This window comes from Asparagus officinalis, chromosome 5 (assembly GCF_001876935.1).
Source record: "Asparagus officinalis chromosome 5, Aspof.V1, whole genome shotgun sequence".
Classification (NCBI taxonomy): domain Eukaryota; kingdom Viridiplantae; phylum Streptophyta; class Magnoliopsida; order Asparagales; family Asparagaceae; genus Asparagus; species Asparagus officinalis.
Genome location: NC_033798.1, coordinates 102,774,579 through 102,799,257, shown reverse-complemented (window position 1 = coordinate 102,799,257; position 24,679 = coordinate 102,774,579). Strand labels below are relative to the sequence as shown.

Sequence of the window (24,679 nt, the reverse complement as noted above, 5' to 3'; positions counted from 1 at the left end):
AGGAGGAAATCCCCTCCTATGACAAGGATACCCATTAATCTCATATGAGATTAATGGGTATCCTTGTCCATAGGAGGGGATTTCCTCCTTGACGCCTCTAAAATCACATGATTGAGCGACATTGTGGATAATCCGTTCCGTTGAACTTGATCTACATATTCTAAAACTCTAATACACCAAGTTTGGGGTGAACCCGTCGTCGTTTGACCCTTCATCCACTCGTATCAATTTTAACGGTTTTGAATGAATAGAACTTTTCACATGGCTCGATGGAGGGTCAAACGACGACGGATTCACCTCAAACTTGATGTGTTGGGGTTTTATAATATGTAGATCAAGTTCAACGGAGCGGATCATCCACAATGTCGCTCAATCATGTGATTTTAGAGGCGTCATAGGAGGAAATCCCCTCCCATGACAAGGATACGCATTAATCTCATATATATATATATATATATATATATATAATATCATAATATAATATATATATATATATTATAAATATATTCGAGAATTAATTGGGATCCTTACAAGGAGGGGATTCCCTCTTGACAGATGATATGGCACAATCCCCACATGATGAATTCTCTCACTATTTTTATTTCTCTCTCATTCAATTGATGGGGTATATGATGCCACATCTTTATTCTCTCTCTCTTACAACGCGTGAGGATTGTGTTTCAATTATCATTGTCAAGGAAAACCCCTTGTTCAAGAGATACCCATTAATATCTCTCTCTCTTCTCTCTCTCTTCTCTATATAATATATTATATACTTATATATTATATATATATATTATATCATACTCTCTTTTAAAGCAGCGAGTTCGGAAAAAAAAAAATCAGCAGACAGAATACTCTTGGAATTCAAATACTAATCCATTAGTAAGAGTAGCTTGATAAATTGATGAATTCTTATTGGATATATACTATATATATATACTTTATATATATTATTATATATATATATATATTAATATTTATATATATCATATTCCCTTTAAAAGCACGAGTTCGGAAAAAATTTTCGACAGACAGAAATACCCTTGGAATTCAAATACTAATCCATTAAGTAAGAGTAAGTTGATAAATTGATGAATTCTTATTGGATATACATAGTATGAAGATAAGGATATAGTTTAAATTGAAATGTAAACCTGAATAAAATTATTAAATGCCAAATTTACAAATATCTACAAGATGAAGGACATATACAAAAACCAAACAAATTAACGAAACAAATAATGCCTGCCCCAAAGGTCGAACCCAAGAACAGCGCAAACCTAACGTGGATCGGATATTTGTAAAATCTATCAAGCAAATTGAAAAGACAAAAGTTATTCTCAAAATTATTAAAAAGGAAAATTAAAATAAATATTCGCAATCTGAGGAACAACTTGGTGATCTCCCACCGACTAAAATTTAAATAGTTCACGATACTGTATAATTAGTTTCAAAGTTAAATTATACTAATATTATTTAATTAGAACTCTATTTATAATTGTTATCCTCTCACATGTAACATCACATACCAATATATAAGCCAAGAAATTATAACAATTTTCATAGCACTTTCATCTCCTTCTATAGGTATATGTCCTTATTATTTTTTTCTTATTAGATTAGATTATTTTAAAGTAATTAATTGTATTGTATATTTAATATTTTTTATATTAAGAAATAGCAATAGTTTTCACAGCATTTTCATCTATTTTCTTATTAGATTAGATTATTTTAAAACAATTACTTATATTGTATGTTTGATTTTTTTAGATCAGAAATTGTATCATAGCACTTTCATCTCTTTCAACAGATGTATGCCTTTGTTATTTTCTTCTTATTAGATTAGATTATAAGATTAGATTAAATTGTTTAAAAATTATGAATTATGAAATTACAATAATTTTCACATCACTTTCATCTATTTTATTCTTATTAGATTAGATTAGATTATTTTAAAGTAATTAATTATATTGTATATTTGATCTTTTTTTCAGATTACAAAGTTTAATTATACTATTATTATTTAAATAGATATTGTTTGTATAAAAGTCAAAGAGATTCTCACACGTATCTTAGATCTCAATGTTAATTGTAACACTTACATATATATGTTGGTTAAAATAAATTTCATGTATGTGCTTAACTTATATGATCCTACTTTAACCGATTAAATAATTTAAAATTTTTGTACACCCAAACTCTTCCACAAAACCAAAAGAGTAGCAATGCTATAGCTATATATCCACGAGACCACAGATATCTTAAAAATGAACAAAGAAAACTACACAAACAAAAACTATATTAATTACCCCCCACACCCACTATTTTCAAAACCACCATTCTCTATCTCCATCTATAATATACCTACATATCCAAGTTAAGCTGCTAGAGTTTCCCTCTCACCAACTACATCATTGATTAACTCTCCTTTTTTCTTTGTACTTAATACTTAAATTGTATAATATTCATTGTGATGAGGACTCACCCGGGTCCTCTGCTTGCTTTTAATGTATAATTAAAAAATATATATATACTAAGTCTTGTAGTTAGTAATGAGATCCTGTCATTATAAATAAATTAAGCAAAGATTAATAATTCTTAAGAATATATTACATTCCCCTAGCTTCCACTGCAAACTTGTTAGTTGATTATTCCTGGTTCCAAGAGATTTTCAAATTTAATCTTGATAGTTGCTTGCATTAAAAAAGTTATGTTAAATGGTCCATACAGTCTGTTTTATAGTTTAAAATTATCAACACATTTTGTCTCTGATGCATATCAATCATGAGTAATAATATAACTTGATTGATCCAAGTATATCCTAATATGTTTCTGGACTCTTGCCCTGTCTTTTGCTCTCTATTATATACCAACATGATATTACAATTGATGTAGACGATGAAACTACTGTAAAATTACCCAGGAAAAAGATAAAGGTGGAGAAGAATTGATATCGGCTCAATTAAATATAAAAAAGAATGAATAAATGATAATATTTTTTGAATATTTTATAGTAAAACTTAATTTTTGAGTAAAATTAGGAATTTTTAGAAGTGATTTTCATGTAAAATTTTTAATATGGTTATGATTTTGGCATATAAAATTATACTAGAGTCATCATTAATCTTTAGTATTTTTTTTTTTGTTTTAAGTCTATCAATAATTAAGATGTCTTGTAGTAATATGAAAAGTATGGGCTCTGCTGAGCTTATACAAACCATCTTAATATTAAGTATTTGGTTATATTTTTATTAACACATCAATAATATATTGTTGTGTTTTTTCAAACTTAACACTACATTTAATGACTAAGATAAACAAATTGGAGATCAATGATTTGATCCGATAAATAAATTTGTTACATGAAGTTTGATATAATTTAAAAAATAAATGTTGTGTATGCAAGTATATAAAAGTATATTGATCCTAATTTTACACACAAATTTGTTTCATAATTTTTTTTAAAAATATTTAAATAAAATTTATGGCAAATATAATAATCCATGTTTATAGATTTTAGCTCAAAATGAATCTGACTTATTTTATAGTAAGAAAATAAACAAAAAAATAAATAATTTTGCACGTGCACAAGAACTCTGATACTATTTTTTCCTTATAAAAGTACGAGTTTCAGAAAAACTTTCCATAGTCAATATTACTTTTAAACCTTTTGGATATTACCTTCCAATCTTATCATAATTAATAATATATCAAATTTTTCAAAATTAAAATCTTTAACCAAAAATTGATATAGAAAGAGATCAAATAGTGAAACTAATTCTCTATCATAGTAAAAGATGACATGTGTCCAACTAACTCTATCTTCCTGAGAATTCTCATTAAATTAAAACTATTCACATCCATAATTAAAAAATTCTATCTATGAAAATATAGAAAATTTTAACAATCACGTCTTTGTTAATTCTAAATAATTTGTAACTATCTACAATTACAAAATCTAAAAAATGTCATGTGTCCTTCCTTAATTATTTTAAAGACTTAAATTTTAGTAAATCTCTCGTATCTTTGAATTGAGGAATAAATTCCTAAATATTTGCAACTCTCATTAAATCCACAGTAAATTTTATAATTTCAGAAAATATGCAATACATTTTAATTTTTCGCACTTGACCTTCATAATGGAAAAATTATCCCTCAAGCATAGTATATACCCCTCGAATCATTCTTATTTACAAATGATCCTATTCATTTAGAAACAATCCTAAAAAATTTTACACTGACTAAAGTTAACCCTCAAGCACAATACAAACCCCTCAAATAATTCTTATTTACAAATTATCCCATAAAGTTACAAATAATCCTGAAAAATATAAAAAATTACAAATAGTTATCTAAAAAATCTAAAATTATAAATAACACAAAAAATTTTAAAAGCTACAAACAACTCCTTTAAATTCCTAAAAATTATAGAAAAAGCCATTGACAAATTGGGATATTAAAAACAAACTCTTGAAAATTAAAAAAAAAACATATACCCTCCTTAAAAAATCTTAAATTACAAAAAACCCTTGAAAATCTAAAAATTAAAAAAAGTCTTTTAAAATTCTAAAATTATAAATGACCCAAAAAATGCATAAATTGCAAACAACCTTTATCAAAGTCCAAAAAGTACAAACAACCCTCTTTAAAATTTAAAAATTACAAATGACCCCTAAAATTCTAAAATTCAAATACATGAAAAATTATAAAATTACAAGAAACCCCGTAGAAAACATAATATAACAAATAACACCTTGAAAATTTTAAAATCGCAACAACCCTAAAAATCTAAAAAATCATAAACAAACCCTTAAATTAGAAAATTACAAAGTAATACAAAAAAATTATAAAAATAAAAAAATATAAAAAGAACAAACAACCCACAGAAAAATCTAGAATTAGATACAACCCCCTTTAAAATCCAAAAATTAAGATCACCATCTTGAAAATTCCAATAATTACAAACAATCCTTTGGAAAAATCTAAAAATTATATACATCCATTATTTGGAGTTTTTTACCAAAATTTATTGGGGGTTAAGTAAAAAAATATAAAACTTATTAAGTTGTTAGGGTGTACTAGTTTACGAAGGAGTTCAAACAAATAATATAGCAAACAGTTCAAACAGTTTACGAAGCGTTCAAACAGTTTACGAAGCGTTCAAACAGTTTACGAAGCATCTTGTTTGGAAAATTAAAAAGACAGGGAGAGTTAGTTCAAATCTCAAGGAGAACTTTTTATTTTTTATTTTTTATTTCAAATTTAATATGGAGAACTTTTGTGGAAACTTGACAAGTGGCACTTGCAAGAAGATAGTAATTGATATGTTTGCCAAGTGTTGTTTAAAATGGTATGGGCCATTTTTGCCAAGTGGTATTTTTGACAAGTGGCGAATTAAAGGGTAACAACTTTTAGTAATAGTATATAGATTCTTGTTATTTGACTACATAATAACTAACGATATTAATTTTGCGAGTTTCCTACCAAAAGTTATTGGTGGTTTAGTAAGAGTATTAAAGATATTGGAGATTTAGTTCCAAATAGTAAACCTATTGAGGATTCAGTGATATTAACCATTTGTTAATTTTGAGGGTTTGCTGAAACTGCAAAAAACGTTTAAAAAAAGAAAAATGACTCTTAGCATTCTAAAATTATAAATGACACCCAAAAATTAATAAATTACAACCAAAAAGTACAAACAACCTTTAAATTTTAAAAATTACAATCAACTCCCTAAAAATTCAAAAAATTCAAACAAACACTTGAAAATTATGAAAATTACCAAAAAAAACTCCATGAAAAATAAAAATATTATAAATAACACTCTAAAAATTTAAAATTGCAAATAGCTCCCTACAAATCTAAAAAATAGTAAACATGCCCTTTAAATTAGAAAATTAAAAGGAAACCTCGAAAAAATTCAAAAATTCAAAAAAAAAGTACAAATAACCCTAAAAATCTGAAATTAGAAACAAACTCCTTTAAAATCTAAAAATAACAATCAACTTCTTGAACAACTTCAATAATTTTAACAATCTTTAAAAATATTTGAAATTTATAAACATATAGTATTGGGGTTTTTTGCCAAAAACTATTGGGATTAACTGAAAAGTTATTAGCCTATTGGGCTGTATTTTGGTCATTTGACTATACATGAACTAATGATGTTAATTTTGAGGCTTTTCTGCCAAATGTTATTTGGGGTTTAGTGAGAGTTTTAAAGATATTTGAGATTTAGTTCCTAACACCAAACTCATTCGATGTTTAATAAAATTTACACCTTTTTTAATTTTGGATTTTTTAATATGTACCTCCTAAATTGTATGTATTTTTAAATGTGTCCGCAAATCATAAGAATCGTAAATTTGCCTATAAAATCATTTTATAAAAAATTCCCCCTAAATCCATCGCTTTTAGTGGGGTTTCCTAACAAAGTTTTAAAGTGAAAGGGTTTTTAATAACCTCTAAATTTTAGAGAGTTTCCTGATATTTTTAAAGTTATGCAGATTATCTAATTATCGTTGAAAGTTAAGGAGAGTTCTCTAAAATTTAGTTTTTAAAGTAGTATACTATGTTCGCATAGTTATCTGCACTAAATATGAGATATATCGTGTGCCTAATAACTTATCATATACGCAACATTTTACTATAAGCATCCAACTAAGTGGATTTTTTTTTGATTGGAAAATGGTAGTTTAGCAAGTGAAAAGTTGGATATTTAGGCATTTGAAATGTTCAATATGTATATTAAGTAGAAAGAATAATTTTTGTAAAATTACTTAAATAAGGACTCTTAACTTACAACTAAATTCTAATTTAATACATTCCATTTTAAACATTTTATCTTTCCAATATTATACTTTGTAGACACATTTAAGTTCTTCCCAATGTTTTGATTATGAGATGCTCATTAGGCATCATTTCAAAATATTTAGGATCTTTACTAATTACAAGCTTTTGAGATGCTTAATAGGTATTTAATTAAAAATAATTTGGTGAGTACAATTACTCAAATAGGTATTGTTTAAGTTTTTATTAGGTTTTGATATGAGATGTTCAATATATATAATTTCAAAAGATCTATGGTCTTCACCACTTGTAATTATTTTGATAGGTTTGAATTAGAATAACTACATCCCATTAGAATGTCACTATCAATCAGGTATTAATAAATAAATGAGTCATGCTAGAAGGTATAACTGAGGTAGTTAAACAAAAAAATTTTTGAATTGCAAGACTAATCAAATGGGATGGAGAAGGACACTTAAATAAAGAGACATCTGATACTCATTAAAAAGATCTAAAGACACAAGTAAATCTCCAGTTACATGAAATAGTCAAAGCCGGCTATAAAGCAATATTTCACAACCTCAGTTAAATAAGGAAATAGACCAAAAAAACAATAATGATATTTAATCACGTGCAATGCACGTGCATGCAAACTAGTATATGTGTGTGTGCGCGCGCGCGCATACACACTAGGTGGAATGCACGTGCACTACACATGGTCAAATATTATAATTATTTACTTTAAGTTTATTTATTTACTATAACAACATTGCAAAAAACTTTATAATTATCATAATATATTAATTTTTTTAGATGTTTCCATGCATGGTTTTAATATTTTATCTTCCAGAGAAATAGTGATGTTTAAAGCCTTAAAATATTAATGATTTAAGATTAATTAGTAATTTGAACGTATAATTTCAAAAGATTAATGAAGTAAAGGACCAATACGAAAAAAACCTATTATTATTAACAACAAAATAAATTCTTGAATTCATCAAAGAGAAATGGTAGGTTTTATCTAGTTATTAAGGTTTTTGTTCAATTATAAAAAATTCACTTCCACCTATTGTTTACTTCCACCTGTTGTTTATTCGGTGACCGAGTATTATAGATATTCAAGAATTTTTTTTTTAGAGTTTTCTAAGTTAGGATGTGCAAATTCAATCAAGAAAGAAAATATAAATTATGTGATCAATTCCAAAATCTGATGTTGTACTCTTTTTACATCTTTCCAACTACTAATTAATCTGTCAAAACAATTACTTTCTAGTTTCAGAAAATTATAAAATATATCTGGGAATGATTTATACATATTATGCACTCATATTGATTGTATTTTAACAAAATAATTCAAATCTATTCAATGTCAAACAACATCCAAAATTTTAGCTTAATAATTTAGAAGAATAGAATATCTGTAATAATACTTATATCCAAACTATGAGCTTCATAAAATTATAAGAATGTGAGCAATATAAAATGACAACTTAATTTATTTTATCAAATAATTTATTACAAATCATAAAAGACAAAGGGAATCAAAAGGATCATATACTCATCCTAAATAAATATTAAATTTCTCTTAGGCCCCGTTTGGCAAAGGGTTAATGAAGAGGGATAAAAGAGAATGATTAATGTACTTAGCCCATTTGATAATCTGAAGGACTAAATTATTAACCTGTTAAATAAGTTTTATTTTAGCCCTTATGATCAGTTTTAGTGTTTGGGAATAACAATGATTTTGACTATTTTCTTTATAATTAGAAGGGTTAACTCTTATTCCATCTAAATAGGAGTATTAGTAAACCCCTCATTTTGAGAGGTTAACTCATTTTAACCCCTCTAGAGGGGTTAACTTAACCCTTCTATATTTTTTATGTTTGGCAAATTATGGAGGGTTAACTCACTTTAACCCTTATATAGATTTGTTGTGTTTGGCAGGTTAAGAAGGGGTTAAGTCTCCTTAACCCCTCACTTAACCCTTTGCCAAACGGTACCTTAGAGATTCTTATAGAAAAAAGATTTTCAGAGTTGATGTGTAGGATAAATTTAAGGACAAATAATCCAATTCAGTTCATTGAGTGATAGACTTGCTATAAACTCCACTCTTATAAAATTGATGTTACATGCACCTTAAATTATGCTTTTGTTTAAGGTTTAATTTTAGGAAACTCCCCCTCAACTATGGGGGGCATGCTAATCCCCCCTTCCCCCTCCCACCCCCACCCCCAACCACCCCAACTATTTAAAATTGAGTAAATCTTCACTAAGTTTTGGGTGTTTTGTAGATAATTTATCTCAACTTAAAAAATTTGATTTAACCATTGTTAACTTTTCTTACTTAAACCTAACCTCTGAAAACTAATATCATTGAGTCTTATTTATTATGTGACAAATACTTGCCTTGGAAAGACCAAAATATAAATCAATCATAAAAGAGTTACCTTGGTTTTTGCCAAATGAAAGGAAAAGAGGTGATATAGAGGGTAAAAGAATTATAAATTGTTTGTGATCTTTTTATTATTAGCTGAATGTTTCTTTTTAATTAAAATTGCTTTCTTCAAGAGGGTATTTTGTCTAAATCACATATTGAAGTAACTGTGTTAATGGGGTTTGTTGATAGAAGTGTAAAAGATTAGGGGAGTTTTTATGAGACACTATAGTTGAGAGGTGTTTTCTAAAATTACACTAAAATTGAGAGAGGTTATCTATAACACCCCTGCCCCCACTAATAAGGGGCTTTGTTAATAAGGGGCTTTGTTAAATTAAATCGGTTGAGTGGGTTTTTTAAGACAATCCCCATAGTTAAGAGGGGTTTTAAAAAAAATTAACTCTTAAAAAATTAACTCTTCTTTTAAATATGACTTATTTATAATTTGTCCCACAAAATTTTAACAATTTAATATTAGTCTCTACAATTATGTGCAATTTCAAAATTTTGAGGGAATAGCATAGAATTATTGGATATTTAAAATCATTGAACTAATATCTAAATAATATTTATATATTTTCTCTTATAGGTATTCTATTAAATATTGGCCGATATATTGCTATATTGGCTAGTATATCGGGTTAAAGACTTTATCTCGGTAAGATTTTTTTGTTTGGTGATTGTATTTATATATCAACAGTTATTGAAAATATGGCCGATATATCCCTTTGAATATCGAGAAAATCATGTCATTTTTAATTTGATTGTGGGCTCGGGTTTGGATCTGTTTGAGAAGAAAATTTGGAACCCACAATACTCACAAAGGCCACAATTCTTCTCTCAAATCTCTCCGCTCTTGGCTCTCCCAAAACTTAAGTATATATCTTGATACAAATTCTTCTATTTAAAATTCATTAATATGTTAGATTAAATATTACAATGTTATGTTATGTATGAATATTATCTCATATGATACCCAGTATTGTATACATATCTCTAATTTTTGCAATCCGATATCATTGATTTTATTTGTTTAATATTTATCTGATGTCCAACACTTTGTAGTAGTCCTTTGAAAGCCACTTCTAAAGTTTTCTAAGCGAAGTATATAATTTTAGGAAATAATTCAAAATCTTGAGATTCGTTCAAAATATGATGCTTTAATTTTTTCACATTTCCTCTACTATATAAATATAACCTAGCAACTGGCCTTATATTGTATGATAAATATTATTAATCAATGCGATCATCTACTATTGTTTGTGGATAACAAATCTTTTATAGGCTTAACTGAACTTAAATACCTTATAGTTTACCAATTTTATACTTACATACCTCCACTTGTATATTGTTGTACTTTTTTTATTTTAGATAACGTATCTTGCTACACTTAAATATCCTAATGTTTTTAGGAATTTTATGTTTGTACATTCTGTCCTGTTACTTAAACATAATAATACTCTTTGTAATTTTCCAATATGAGTTTCATGGTATAATTTTAGGATAATTTTATATTTTCTACTCTTTCCATAAATACTTTATTAACATGAAATTATCTATTAATATATTATTATATATTACTAATAATTAATATGATGTAGAGTTTTACAATAATGTTGGAGGTTTTAGAGACCAAATTATACAAACTCAAAGTGACATATAATATACTTAATTGATAATGATAATTAATTTAGTCTCCATCTTTTAAACGAGTATGATAATGATATATGTACATATATAGATAGTATATATATATATATATATATTATATCACACACAATACATATATGTATATATACAACACATACATTATACACCTGTATTATTATTATACGACGTACTATACTGTTAATATACGTTATAGCCGCGCCCGATTCACTATGGGTCTAGAGAGTGCCGCGTGGGAATTAGAATGTAGTGGAGATGGCGGAATTAGGATAACTCACTACCAAGTATCAAAATTTGTGTACTTCCTGTAGGTTGAGTTGTCCTATTGCCCATTTACTCATTCTAATTCTCCACCTCCCCAAGCTCAGTTAATGTGGACCTCCGACTTTAAATGACCAAGGAGAATAACAAATAGGTGTTAAGAAGAGAAAAAAACACCATGCATTTGTTTCATATATAAACTCGAAAACTATAAAACCAAAAAAAACATATATATATATATATATATATATATATATATATATATATATATATATATATATATATATATATATATATATATAGAGAGAGAGAGAGAGAGAGAGAGAGAGAGAAAAATGGGTATGTTTGGTACCAAACACAAATTTTATACTTGGTAATGAGTTGTCTTATTCTCATCCACTCATTCCAGTTCCCAACCACTCCCCAACCCATGTGAATGTGGGTCCCGACTTCAATGATAAGGAGAATAACATAGTTTTAAAGAAGAGAAAAAACCTAATAACTTCCGCCCAAAACTCTAATTATAGTGATCGCCCTTAAATCCAGGAAACGGTCACACCTAGAAACATAGTAATGATCCAAAGAAACACTGAAAAATTGTTAAAAAGTAAATCTGCTATATCAAAAGCACTATTTCTATAGTTCAATCAACGTACTTAAAATACCTAAAAGTAAGGGTATATTGTCATAAGCCCCATTCATCTATTCCCGAAATCGAGAAACCTACTCATGTACTAAGTTAAACAATAAACCATAATCTATAAATTTCATCAAAATTGTTAGCTTGTGTTGTTATTATTTTAATAAAGGATAAATTTGAGGGCCTGAAATGAAATGAATTATAACTTTACTTATTATCCTTTTTACTTCTATTTAATATGGGCTTCTTGAAAACTTCAGATGAAGAAGTTTTTCTTGCAATTTACATTAAAAGTGATTACGATCCAGAAAAAAATTTAGAAATTTTACATTGACGATGACATTGATGTTGTTCAACGGCGTCCTAGGGTACCACTCCGACAATTGCTTTCTCACGTAACCTGTTGGTGGTATGTTCTCCTTATTATCCTTTGTCGCTCTCGACATCCTCCGTGTTCTCACCAACGTTGCTGGTGGGTCCACCCTCCTGACCCACAATCTCCTGCCCACTTCACCTCTCCGCACCAAAATCCTTGTCACTTCTGCCATCTTTCATTGGAAAGACAAGAAATCAGTGAAATTTTAAGAAAAAATATGTTTATTTCAAAAAGAATAAGAAATGATGCATCTATCAACACAAATTCTAGTAGACGCTAGAAATTAATCTAAAAAAGAAAAACCTGACAAAGAACAAAATAACCTCCATCTACGAGAGGAATCTCTTTAAGAACTCTGATTACAGTGATCACCCGGATAAACTGGTTAAACCCAGAAACATATCAAAGATTGAAAAAACGAAAAACAAAATCAGCGAAAATTCTAGATAAAGAGGGACTTTTCATTAAAAAGAAAAAGAAATTGACGGTCAAGCATAAATTCAAGGAAATGCTAGAAATTACTCTACAAATGACAAAAACTAATCTACATAAAAAAAGAGGTATTTTTATTCAAAAAAGGAAAAGAAATGGCGATCTGATGGAGGTTATTTTGTTCTTTGTCAGGTTTTTCTTTTTAATTAATTTCTAGCGTCTACTGGAATTTACGAAAGGAATCTCCCTAAGAACTCTGATTACAATGATCACTCGGATAAACGGGTTAAACCCAGAAACATATCAAAGATTGAAAAAACGAAAAACAAAATCAGCGAAAATTCAAGATAAAGAGGGATTTTTCATTAGAAAGAAAAAGAAATTGACATCAAGCATAAATTCAAGGAAATGCTAGAAATTACTCTACAAATGATAAAAACTAATCTACATAAAAAAAGAGGTATTTTTATTCAAAAAAGAAAAAGAAATGGTGATCTGTTAGCATAAAATTCACAAATAACAAGAAATTATTCTACAAAAGAAGGAAAAAACCTACACCTAAAAAGAGAGGGGAAAACACTGATTACAGTAATCAAGAAAAGGAGCGATTTTTAGATTGATAAAACAAGTGGAAAATGATGATTTATTACCTGTTTAATTGTTGTGGATGACATCTTGGACTCAGAAATTAAGAGGTCCTAGCGTCTACATCGATCAGAATTTATATAAGATGGGTTTGAGGCGGTGACGGGATTCGGAAAATGAACGTTGTGATCATGACAGTTCGAGATCTGGTCACCGCCTGCTTAATTTTCGAATATTCAAATTTTGGGTTTGGGCGGACAGATTGAATTGATGGTTATGCCCCGCTCTGTGTGGAGTGTATTAATGGGATGATGAGAAGTATATGACCGTTGAAATAATTAATCACTTATTTAATAGCTTATAGCTTATTAGGGGGATTATTGGTTAAGACAAATTAGGATCAAGTGGGAAAATTGTTCCAATAGAATAATTTTATCCTTTTAGGATATTTTGAGTGGGGTAAAGTGGGATAAGTGGGATAATGGGATAATTTGAGGTTTTGATTTGACAATTCATGTGTAATAATTGATGATGTGATACCTTATTAAAATATAATTTGATCTATTAATTAACTTATCTAATTGGTTTAGTATATTATTTAGTATATTATTATAATATAAACATCATTTTACTTTAAATTAAAATATAATATGGTGTACTATAATTACTAATTAATATTATTAATTATTATATTACATTATATTGTATTATATTATATTCTATTAGCGTGCTATACTATATAATAATTAATATAATATAAGATCAATATATTTAATATAATATTTTAATTATATAATATTTAAAATAATAAATTATTATATTTATACAAAAATATAATATATTATACTATAATTACTAATTAATATTATTAATTATTATATTATATTACATTTTATTAGTATTCTACATTATATAATAATTGATATAATATATGAACAATATATTTAATATAATACTCTAATAATATATTATTTAATTTAATATATTATAATATAGTATCATAGGATATAATGTACTATATAAAAATATATAATATTTTACTTATTCAATATAATATTTTAAAAAATTATATTATAATTAAAATATTATATATATAGCTATTACCAAGATTAATTACAATAATATATTATTTTTATCAATATAATATTTTAAATACATATTTTATTAAATATTATATGACAATTACTTATGATATTAAAAAATATCTAAATGTATGTATATTTAAGTACAATAATACAATTTCATTATATTAATATAATATAATCACATAAATGATTTATATTATATTTTTTTATAATTAATGTAATATACTAACATTTATTAAATTTTAATATGTTATATTATACTGTATTATCATATCTGGTTTAAAATAATACACTATAATTATTGCCACAATAAATATGCAACTATAATTAAATATAATATATTATATGATAATATATGTTACTAAAATATTATATAATATTATAATAAATATGTTTGTACTGATATATAATATAGTATGTGATATTGCATAATAATATATAATAAATATTATAAAATAAATTATACATATAAATTAAACCATTGTTTTAAATATCCCCGACATGGCCCGATATATCCCCGATATATCCTTTTACAGGGCTTGCCGCAACCGATATAGTCTCCAAATATCCTTTACCGCTTTTTGAGTATTTTGGGCGATATATCCCTGATATGACTGATATATCAGCCAATATGTTGGCTGATATATGCTTTTATATGGCTTGTCACAAAACAATATACCGCATTTGATAATTTTTGGGCGACATTATAATTTTCCTATTATATCAAATGACATTTTGGCCTTAAAAATTCAATCCAAATGTTGCAGCGCTAATATGTGCTTTTATTTGTTTTACAAGGCTGATTAGTGATCCTAAACATATATTATTTACATTTTGTATGCTTGGATTTTCGTAAGTATGTAGAGATTACATTTTAGTGTATTATACTATATATGAAAACATCTGTTATAGCATTCCGATATTTACCACATATCTCCGATATCTGCAATCCGATATGAATTTTGGCCATCCGATATTTCCTCGATATCCGATATTTAAAACCTTGAATTAAACTATAATAATATTTTATTTTATTACATGATAATATAATATAATATAATATACATATTTATGTGATATTGCATAATACTATCATTTTTCTCATATATATCTATATATGTGTGTGCGTGCGTGTGTGTGTGTGTGTGTGTACATCTATATATGTGTGTATGTGTGTATGTATGTGTGTATGTGTGTGTGTACACACACACAAACACACACATACACACACACATATACACACACACATACATACATACATATATGTATATATATGTGTATATAGATATATACATATTTATACATACATATGTACATATATATTTATACAAATTGAACTTGGTAGTGATGTGAACTGATTTGGTCCCTACATCTATATTAGAGTAGGTGAAAAGTGGTTGATGCTCTATTTTCGAATAGTGATGTAGGGGTCAGATCATTTCACATCACTAGCAAGTTCAATGGAGCAACTTGGTACCAAGTTTCTCCATTTCTCTCTCTCTATATATATATACTAGTGTGCACCCTATGCAAAGCACGACCTTCATTTTTTTTATTTTTACTACAGTAATTCTGCATTTAAATACAGTTTTTGTAATGGCTATAGTAATATATTTTTTTAATGCTACAGTATCCCGCCTAAGCTACAGTAATACTGCTACAGTGATATTTTTAAACACTACAGTTCCCGCCTGTGCTACAGTAATAATGGTACAATAATTTCGTGTAGCATGAATATCGAGGCTTGGATCTCGTCTGTGCTATAGTAACAAATGCTGCAGTAATTTGCTGTATCGTTTACTGTAGCATGAATAATGAATCTTGGATCCTCCCATTATTATAGAAGAATAGATATATATAGAGAGAGAAATTTTTAAGTCAACTTAAGTGGACCATCACCTACTTTATTACCCATTGATGTTGCCTAGGGATCCATGAGAGATATGAAGAGACTTTATATATATATATGAGTGGATAAAAACTTTGGTGGACAAAGGCTTGCTATCCACTTAAGTTGACATAAGATCATCTCTCTCCTGTGCCTGTCCTCCACCTCATCTCTCTAAATATAGCCTACTATAGTATACTTACTACCAGACTATAATTAATATTAAGTAATAATATTATTATAATATATTATACACATACATACTATATATAATATAGTAGAGAGAAAGCTCATATAAACTTAAGTGGATATGAGCCCTTTGTCACCAACTTTTTTATCCATTGATTTTGCATTGAGATTTGTGCTAGTATATGATACAAATAAAAGCACAAATTTCAAAGATAGCATTGATGTGTACACAAATCTCAAAGCATAGTGAAGGGATAAAAAGTTTTGTGGACAAGTGCTACTATCCTTAAGTTTATAGGAGTTTTACTCTCTCTCTCTCTCTCTCTCTCTCTCTCTCTATACTATATATATTACCTACTATACTATCTATACTCATAGGTATATAGTAAATATACTAGTTACAGTTCTCAAAAAAATCCATTTCTGTGATTATGAAGTATGGACTGATGGCATGTAGGTCTGGGAGGCTTTAAAAATTCTTGATGCGGCTGATGTTGATTACCCAGAAGGTTCCTCAGAAGTGTAAGCACCAGCCAATTAATGTCTACAATTATTTGTTAGTTTAGTAGATTTAAGCCTTTCATTAAGGATCTCCATTTGTAAGAGCGCCTTCTTCTCAGTAAGGTTTTAGGCATTTGAATGGATTATTGTTTGCAGGATTGAAATATACTCACTGAGAGCAGTTGCAAAAGAATTGGCAGGAAAACCAGATGGATGGAACAGTGAGTATCTTAATTTACTATTTAGTAAAGAATGTTAACTGTTGAAAGGAATTGTATTTGACCCTTGAGGATCTTTATTTTCTATCCTACAAATTGGGAGTATCATTTTTTATCAAATTGGAGAAATATATTTTAAAAGTATTTAATCCTACTGGGTTAAGATCCCTATCCAAGCGAGAATACTTATTATTTTTCCTTTCTAATAAGCATCCAAAACTGTAGTAGGTGTTGAACACGTAATAGTCCATGCTATAAGCTAAAAAACTAGACTATTTGGAGGAATTTTTGACATTACATTTATAAATGTGTTGCATGTGTTTGTTTGAGAAGTATATTCAGTTTGTATCTAAGAGATAAACTTGTCTTCCCTAATATCACATGCATTCTTCACATAACCTCAAGAGAAAAGGTTGGATATTTTTAGTGGAAACATCACAATCACAAATCTATTGAAAATAGTGTTTCCATTTCAGCTAAAAAGACTTTCATTAATATATCTCTTGATAAGGAGTGTCCAGGACCTCAACTTGTGTTAGGTTTAACTCATCATGATTAATCCAATAGATACTTGAAATGGTTTGGTTCAGAATGAAAAAAGAAAGGTACCTTTAGATTTTTAAGGGTTAGCATGGATAACTTGGTGCTTAGCACCCATGAGACCAGGTTCTGACCATCAAGCACCAAAACCACCTTGATCCATCTCCAGATAATCTTTACTTGATTTTAAGTTCGGTATGGTAACACATTGTTTGTAGTGAATTTCTAGCTTATTTTAAAAGTTTTTTTTTAATGTCGAACCACATTTATCAGTACTAGTATAGTGTACGTGCTTTGCACGTGTATGCACTTATTTTATTGTTAATGGGGGTTATAACAACATGATTAATTGATTTAATTGAGGGCTGCGAGGTTATGATAGGAATTCAAATGGATTGATAGGTATTATTATTGAGTGGGGGTTAGTGGGGTTATAATGAATTTAATTACAAGAAACATAGTGGATTGATAGGTATTATTATTGAGTGGGGGTTAGTGGGGTTATAATGAATTTAATTACAAGAAACATAGTAAATAATATCTATAGGACTATTAATGGGGGTTAGTGGGGTTATAATGAATTTAATTACAAGAAACATAGTAAATAATATCTATAGGACTATTAAATATTAATAAGAACGTGCAACTATTCATGTTATGTGATCATACGTAACATGAATAATTAAAGTCTATCATGAATTAGTATTTACCACTATTTGGTTCACTGTTCGAATATCATTATGTGACAATCAATGTATACCCAAACATCATGTTACAAAATATGATTATAAAGTTTATTAATATCTAAAGTATAATACAAAATAGATATATCTAACTATAATATATAATAGTTATACTATAGTTTATAAAATATAACTATAATAAAGAATAGTAATATTATAATATAAAAGCTTTAATTAATGTGATTTAATAAGATTGGAGCCTTGGAGGTTATGAGAAGAATTTGAAAGAGTATAGTTTATGTGTGTATGTATATGTATGTATGTGTTTGATTTGAAGGTGTATGGTTTATTTATGCATATATGTGTTTTATGTATGCATGTCTGCATTTTATGGATGCATGTATGTGTTTTGGAGGCCATTTTCGGAAGAAAATGTTTTAACATCCAACACACTTTTATAATAATAGTATAAGAAATCTCGCAATATGCACAGTATTATTAACTATCTAAATTTATTTGTTCCTAGTTTCCTTTCAGATAACCACCCACAAAATATATTAGGTGCGGATCACAAATAGTACATACTAAACATATTTAAGTTATATCAGATGAGTTGCTAATAACACTGCAGCATTGTTCATAACCTCAACGCGAAAAGCTTGGATATCTTTAGTGGAAAATAACCACAAGCTTACAGAAGATAGTATTCTATTTCAGATACCAAGCCTTACATTTTATACATGAATGATTTTAAATACTATCCATAAAAAATTTACAAGACCTTGTTTACTACAGTACAAACTTGGTCAATACGTTCTTCCCTCTATGTGTGTTTGTTTGCGTGTAGAGGTAGTAAATATGACCTATTGTTGTCAATATTAACCAAGTTATAATGTTCTTTATCCCACCAGTCATTCCCTTAATCATTTTCCTGCAGGAGAACATTTATGGCCTCGTTCATATGGCCTAACGGATGGTCCATCCTTAACTGATTTACATAACCTACGTCCGGCAGATATGAATGGTAAGATATATGTTTTACCTGTTGCAGAACATGATATGGTAATCCCTATGGAGATGCTATAAGCATGTTGAATGTCTACATTATTCTCATAGCTAGATGTTGATTATGTTTGATTTCTCCAACTCTTCTATTTTAAAATCTTAAACCTGATTAATATATCCTTGGATGTGTAAATATTTCAATAATACAATGGTTGCAGTGATTATAGAGTCCGGTCAATCAATTGTTTATCTCCTGAGAGATCCAAGTAAATATTTCAATTGGATTTATAACAACAGAGTTTAAATAAGAAATCAAAAAAATCTATTATAATCAATCAGAAACATTTCCTGTGTTAATCATAATTAGGTATATAGATCCAACTCGGTACTTATCCAATACTAGAGTATCTTTTCATGTCTACTGATAGAGACGTGAATATTGTTAGCCGTGAAATTGACCCTCAGTGGATATTCTTCGTTGGTCTTTTTTTCTTCTCTCTGTTTGGGGCATCACTTTTCTTTTCGTTCTCTTTTTTTCCACTATCTGTTGTAGTCTAAGCACTCTTCTAATTCTTTCTTTTTTCAAGTTAGGGTGAAGTCGACTGTGATAATTTCTTATGGCCTGATCCCAAGTTGCATTATTGGAACTAATTATATTGGATTCAGATCAAATATTACTATATTGATTGGATTCTAATTTTAGTAGCCAAATAACCCAATGCCTTAAACGTCAACAAATGCACCTCTGATATGAATAGTCCTTTACAAATCAGCACATGGACTCCATAAATCTATGTCTAATTAAATGACCGATTATCGGATTTAGCAAATTTGGGATAGTATATATATATTCATATTGATTACAAAAGTACTGTGTACTATTTCATTGCAATAAACTTGTTTGAAGCCTGGTCTTTTTTCTTGGTGGTGGTCAAATGTTTGCTAATGTCTGTACATATGTATTGAAATTTGCAGAACTTTCTTTTCAGTGAATTCAGCAAGAGGAAATAAGTACTACGGAGAATGTAATGATATATCAACTCACTGTTTGAGACCAGCAAACCGGGAAGCTGCGCCTGACACTGAAACAGACAAACAAAGATGGGCTCCACCCTTACAGGTTCGCCTTCCTTCTTATGATGTTTTAGTTTGATTTCCTCATTAAATATGGATAATTGCCAAGTATTTGTTGCAAAATCATATCATATTGCTCATACGGTGATCATTAATACACCTGTAGTATTTTATTGCAAAGTTGGAGTGCAGGATTTTTGCATATAATTAAGTTTTATAAATGGGTCTACGATTTATATGCGGGCAATATCCTAGCTTTATCTGTGTAAATTTGTTAATTTAGTCTACATATCCTTTATATTTAGCACCATACACTTCATGTATATGCAGTTGTATATTTGTCTTTTTCCTCATCAAAAAACCATAGGTAATACATTCGGCATGTTGCGCCTATTAGAAAATATTTTAAATTTTATTGATACTCTTAACTCTTAAGGGTTGTGGTTTATCACTGCAGGTACGAGGGGATATAGCAAGGTCTGTACTATATATGGCTGTATGTTATGGATTCCTTCAGACTGATGGGAGCCCATATCTGCAACTTTCTGATTCACCAAGCATCGGTAAGATGATAATGTCATGAGATAATCGAAGTTGTTATCCTAGAGGGATATCTTGAACTTGAAGACAATTTCATGAATAGGAAATTAGATAAGAAAGAGGGGGGAAAACAATTTGATTATTGTTTTTGGAACTTCATGTCATGTTTATTTCTTTGCGACAATGGTGGGTAACACCTTGCAATATGGCTTCACTTTCACTTTATGGTCTATTAATTTAATGGGGGGGGGGGGGGTTATGATATTAGCTGCAGGAAGAGTCAATATTTCTCATCTAAGAAAGAGTTTTGCTCTTTGTATTTTATGATGTCTGATTTATGTAGTGCTAACTGTAGGAAAATCATGGTTTGGCAAGTTCTACATTGCTACTGTCAAAGAAGCAACAGAAAATTTGTTCAATAATGCGAGATCAAGTAAAATGTATTCATTATCCTAGGACTAACATACCACATCTGATTTTTATTATTGAATTTATGTAGCATGTCATTGAAAGGTTAACTAACAACTGTAACAAGGGAAGAGAATGGTGTATCTTGCTATATTGTAACGTCTAAAGTGTCTTCCTTTACAGCGAAATGCAAGTATATTTGGATAAAACTTACGTGCCTATAGTTTGCTTGATATATTTAGAAAATCCTGGATCAAGCTCAGGTTCTTGTCTTGGTTGAACTGAAACCCTGCCTTCATCTGAAATATCATCCACATTAGTGTCAATTTAGCACATAGCGCATGTAGGGAATTGTATAATTTGTATTTCATCAGTCAGATTGATAGTTGATATTTGTATTACATAAATACCCTTCCCATTAGTTACAGTATCATTATTATCCCACTTTTATTTCATTTTTTTTTTCTTTTTTTTTCTTTTTCTTAAGAAACTGTGAGGCATAAAGGCCCTCCCAGAGTTCCATTAAAAAGATAAAATAGAACAGTTAACAATGAGGAACAGAGACAACCATACGTGAAAACGTGCATATGATCTAACCCCTCAACAAAAGATAAAACCTACAATAAGTAACCCAAAGGAAACAAGAGACAGTACATCTCTGTCAAAACATTTCCCAACCGAATGAACACTCTAATCCACCTTACTCGGTAAATTCCTTCTTGTAAGGTTTCAATCGAACCCCCTCGTCAAAACATGCTTCTTTCTGTTACTTGATTGCTATATTTTTGGCTACTCTCATAAAACAGAGAAAACAACTGCAACATTTTATTTTATATCAGCACTGTATTTGATCTAAACCTAAATCGCAAACATTGGTCGGAAATAATTTATCGCTTGTACTATTTACATACTCATTAGTGGTGCCTTCTCATGCTAATGTTTGTATGTGTGTGGCCTATACTATGTCAAGCAAACTAAACTCAAAATATTAATTGCTGTTTGCCTTCCATTTGTACAGAGCGAAGAGAAATGGGCCTCCTCTCAGCTTTATTGCAATGGAATGAGCTCGATCCACCTTCAAGAGCTGAGCAGCTTAGAAATGACAGAATATGCAGGTTCTACCAGCACAACAGAAATCCCTTTGTTGACCATCCTGAATACGCTTATCACATTTGGAGGCATCCCCTCCCGAGTGTTCCTGAAACATACAGCCCCTCCTTGAAAGCTTGGATCAATGAGTTTCATTACAACAACGAAGGAAAAGATAGAAATGAGGTATAATTACTACAACCAAACTGTTCTTTTGTAGACTGCAGAAAAGAATTTGCTATCTGTTTACTATTTTCAAATCCTTCTTAATTATTTTTAACCAAGTTCTTCTAGGTCTACCTCTCATCCTCTTTGCATCTTTGCCAATAATTCTCCTAATGGTGCATTTACCGGCCTCCATTGTACATGGCCAAATTCTCCTAAATCCACGCTCATTTATCCTCGATAAGAGCAACATCTACTCTCCTGTGAAAGCACTCATTTCTTATCCTATCTCAATTGTTGCAGTTTGTTGAAATCATAGCAAGATCCTCTATAGATACATCGACGCTGAAACTTATACTGTACAATGGAGCCAATGGAAGAACATACAGATCATTACCCTTGTCAGATGAAAAATCATTTGCGGTCAGTGATGCTGGTTCGGGGTTTCTCATCTACACATCTTTCATTCCCCTTCAAAACGGTCCAGCTGATGGAATTGCATTTGTGTCAAGTAAAGAAGATAATCATCAGTTTGAAGTGCTCCAGTTTATTTCATATGAAGGTAGCGTTAAAGCAATCAATGGACCTGCAAAAGGTATGGAGTCTGTAGATATCATGATTAAAGAGACGGAATCATCATCAGACGATGATTCCTTAGGGCTGGGAGGCGAGAGGATTGGGGAGTTTGAGTGGATAAAGTTCACGGGGAAAGCATCCCCAGGAAAATTGAACGTAGGCCAAAGAATAGATTGATGACATTTTGGCAATGTGAGTTTTGTTTGTATATATGTTCTCTGTTCGATAAGTATGATAATTTTTATTGGTTGCGAGTGTGAATTTTATCTACAAACTACAGTTCGTAGGAGGTTCTTCCTGTTTATTGTTGTCTATTGATAATTTTATTTTCATACAGAATTGGGAACTCATGCGATTTGCCATCGTCGGACAAAACATTTGATCGATGGGAGTTTAGGGCTGTTTGGTTAATTTTCCAGAAACCCAAGAAAATGATATTGGGTAAGAAATCTCCAGAAATGATTTTCAAGCTATTTACTTGAGGGGAAAACAAAACCCTGCTGTAATGAGTTTTCTAGAATTGGAGTTAAAAATCATCTCAGCACGTAAATCATTTATGTTTTGTTGTTTTATGCTGACACACATGCGATCTTTAAAGTACGCCAACCCCCTAAATCTTCTGTAGCAACACCGTTTGTACCCCTACATATGCTATCATTAACGTGCAACAGACGAACCCCTACAGTATAGTTTGAACTTTCGCCTTCGTAGGGCCCAATAACCTAGATCCTACACATACTTACCTCGTGGGCTTGGGCCCATTTGCATCACCTTGCCAATCCAATCATCCGATCCTAAACCAACTTACCTCGTGGGCTTGGGCCCATTTGCATCACTTTGCCAATCCAATCCAATCATCCAAGCACAGATCAATTGCACGCTGCATAGGAATACAGTTGGATCGATGACCTAATCTCGGGCCCTCCTATCAGTACCCTGAGCCCTATCACCTTCGCTAAAGACAAGACCGATGCAGGCCAAATTCTGCCACGCGATAATGAATCACTTATTGTTTCGTTCGAATCCTTTTGGGATTTACAAGAGAAGGCCCAGCCCTAATAGCGACGGGGCCCACGGACTTTAGGGCCTCGCACGAGGGGTGCACCCTAGTTTTAAGGTATGTTGTGGTCCACAAATGACAAAGAAAACGTCACTGCCAATGAGGGATAGTTTGGTCTTTTCGAAGTTGGAGATGAGGGGTCCGCTCAGGGGTGCACAGGATTATATTCGAGAAAACATGTGCACCACTATATACATTCCTCATCCGTTAGGATATGGATACATTTACTAAAATAGATATCTGATAGGATATGGTTATACCGTTACAGAGATGGATATATCTGAATATATGTTGGTCATACAGTTATAATAGTTTTAAGGGAAAAATGCTCCTAACCTCTAAAATCAAAAAGCAAATATGTCCCAACCCAAGACTATTAAGTCAACATGCTCAAAACCCCCAAAATCCATGTTTTTATGCTCCTAACCCCCAAAATGTGGTGCGTGACATTAATAATTCCAAAAAAGAAA

The 24,679-nt window shown here is 29.8% G+C and overlaps 1 protein-coding gene across 1 annotated transcript in view; it reads left to right on the top strand.

The window, feature by feature from the left end:
* LOC109840446 overlaps positions 1–23,721 on the top strand; it is a 24,559-nt gene extending 838 nt beyond the window's left edge. The window contains exons 3-10 of the mRNA XM_020409103.1: positions 16,808–16,872; positions 17,008–17,072; positions 19,230–19,316; positions 20,287–20,417; positions 20,829–20,934; positions 22,338–22,594; positions 22,877–23,341; positions 23,487–23,721. Coding sequence (XP_020264692.1) covers positions 16,808–16,872; positions 17,008–17,072; positions 19,230–19,316; positions 20,287–20,417; positions 20,829–20,934; positions 22,338–22,594; positions 22,877–23,326 — 1,161 coding nt within the window. The 3' untranslated portion in view covers positions 23,327–23,341; positions 23,487–23,721. The remainder of the gene's footprint in view (positions 1–16,807; positions 16,873–17,007; positions 17,073–19,229; positions 19,317–20,286; positions 20,418–20,828; positions 20,935–22,337; positions 22,595–22,876; positions 23,342–23,486) is intronic.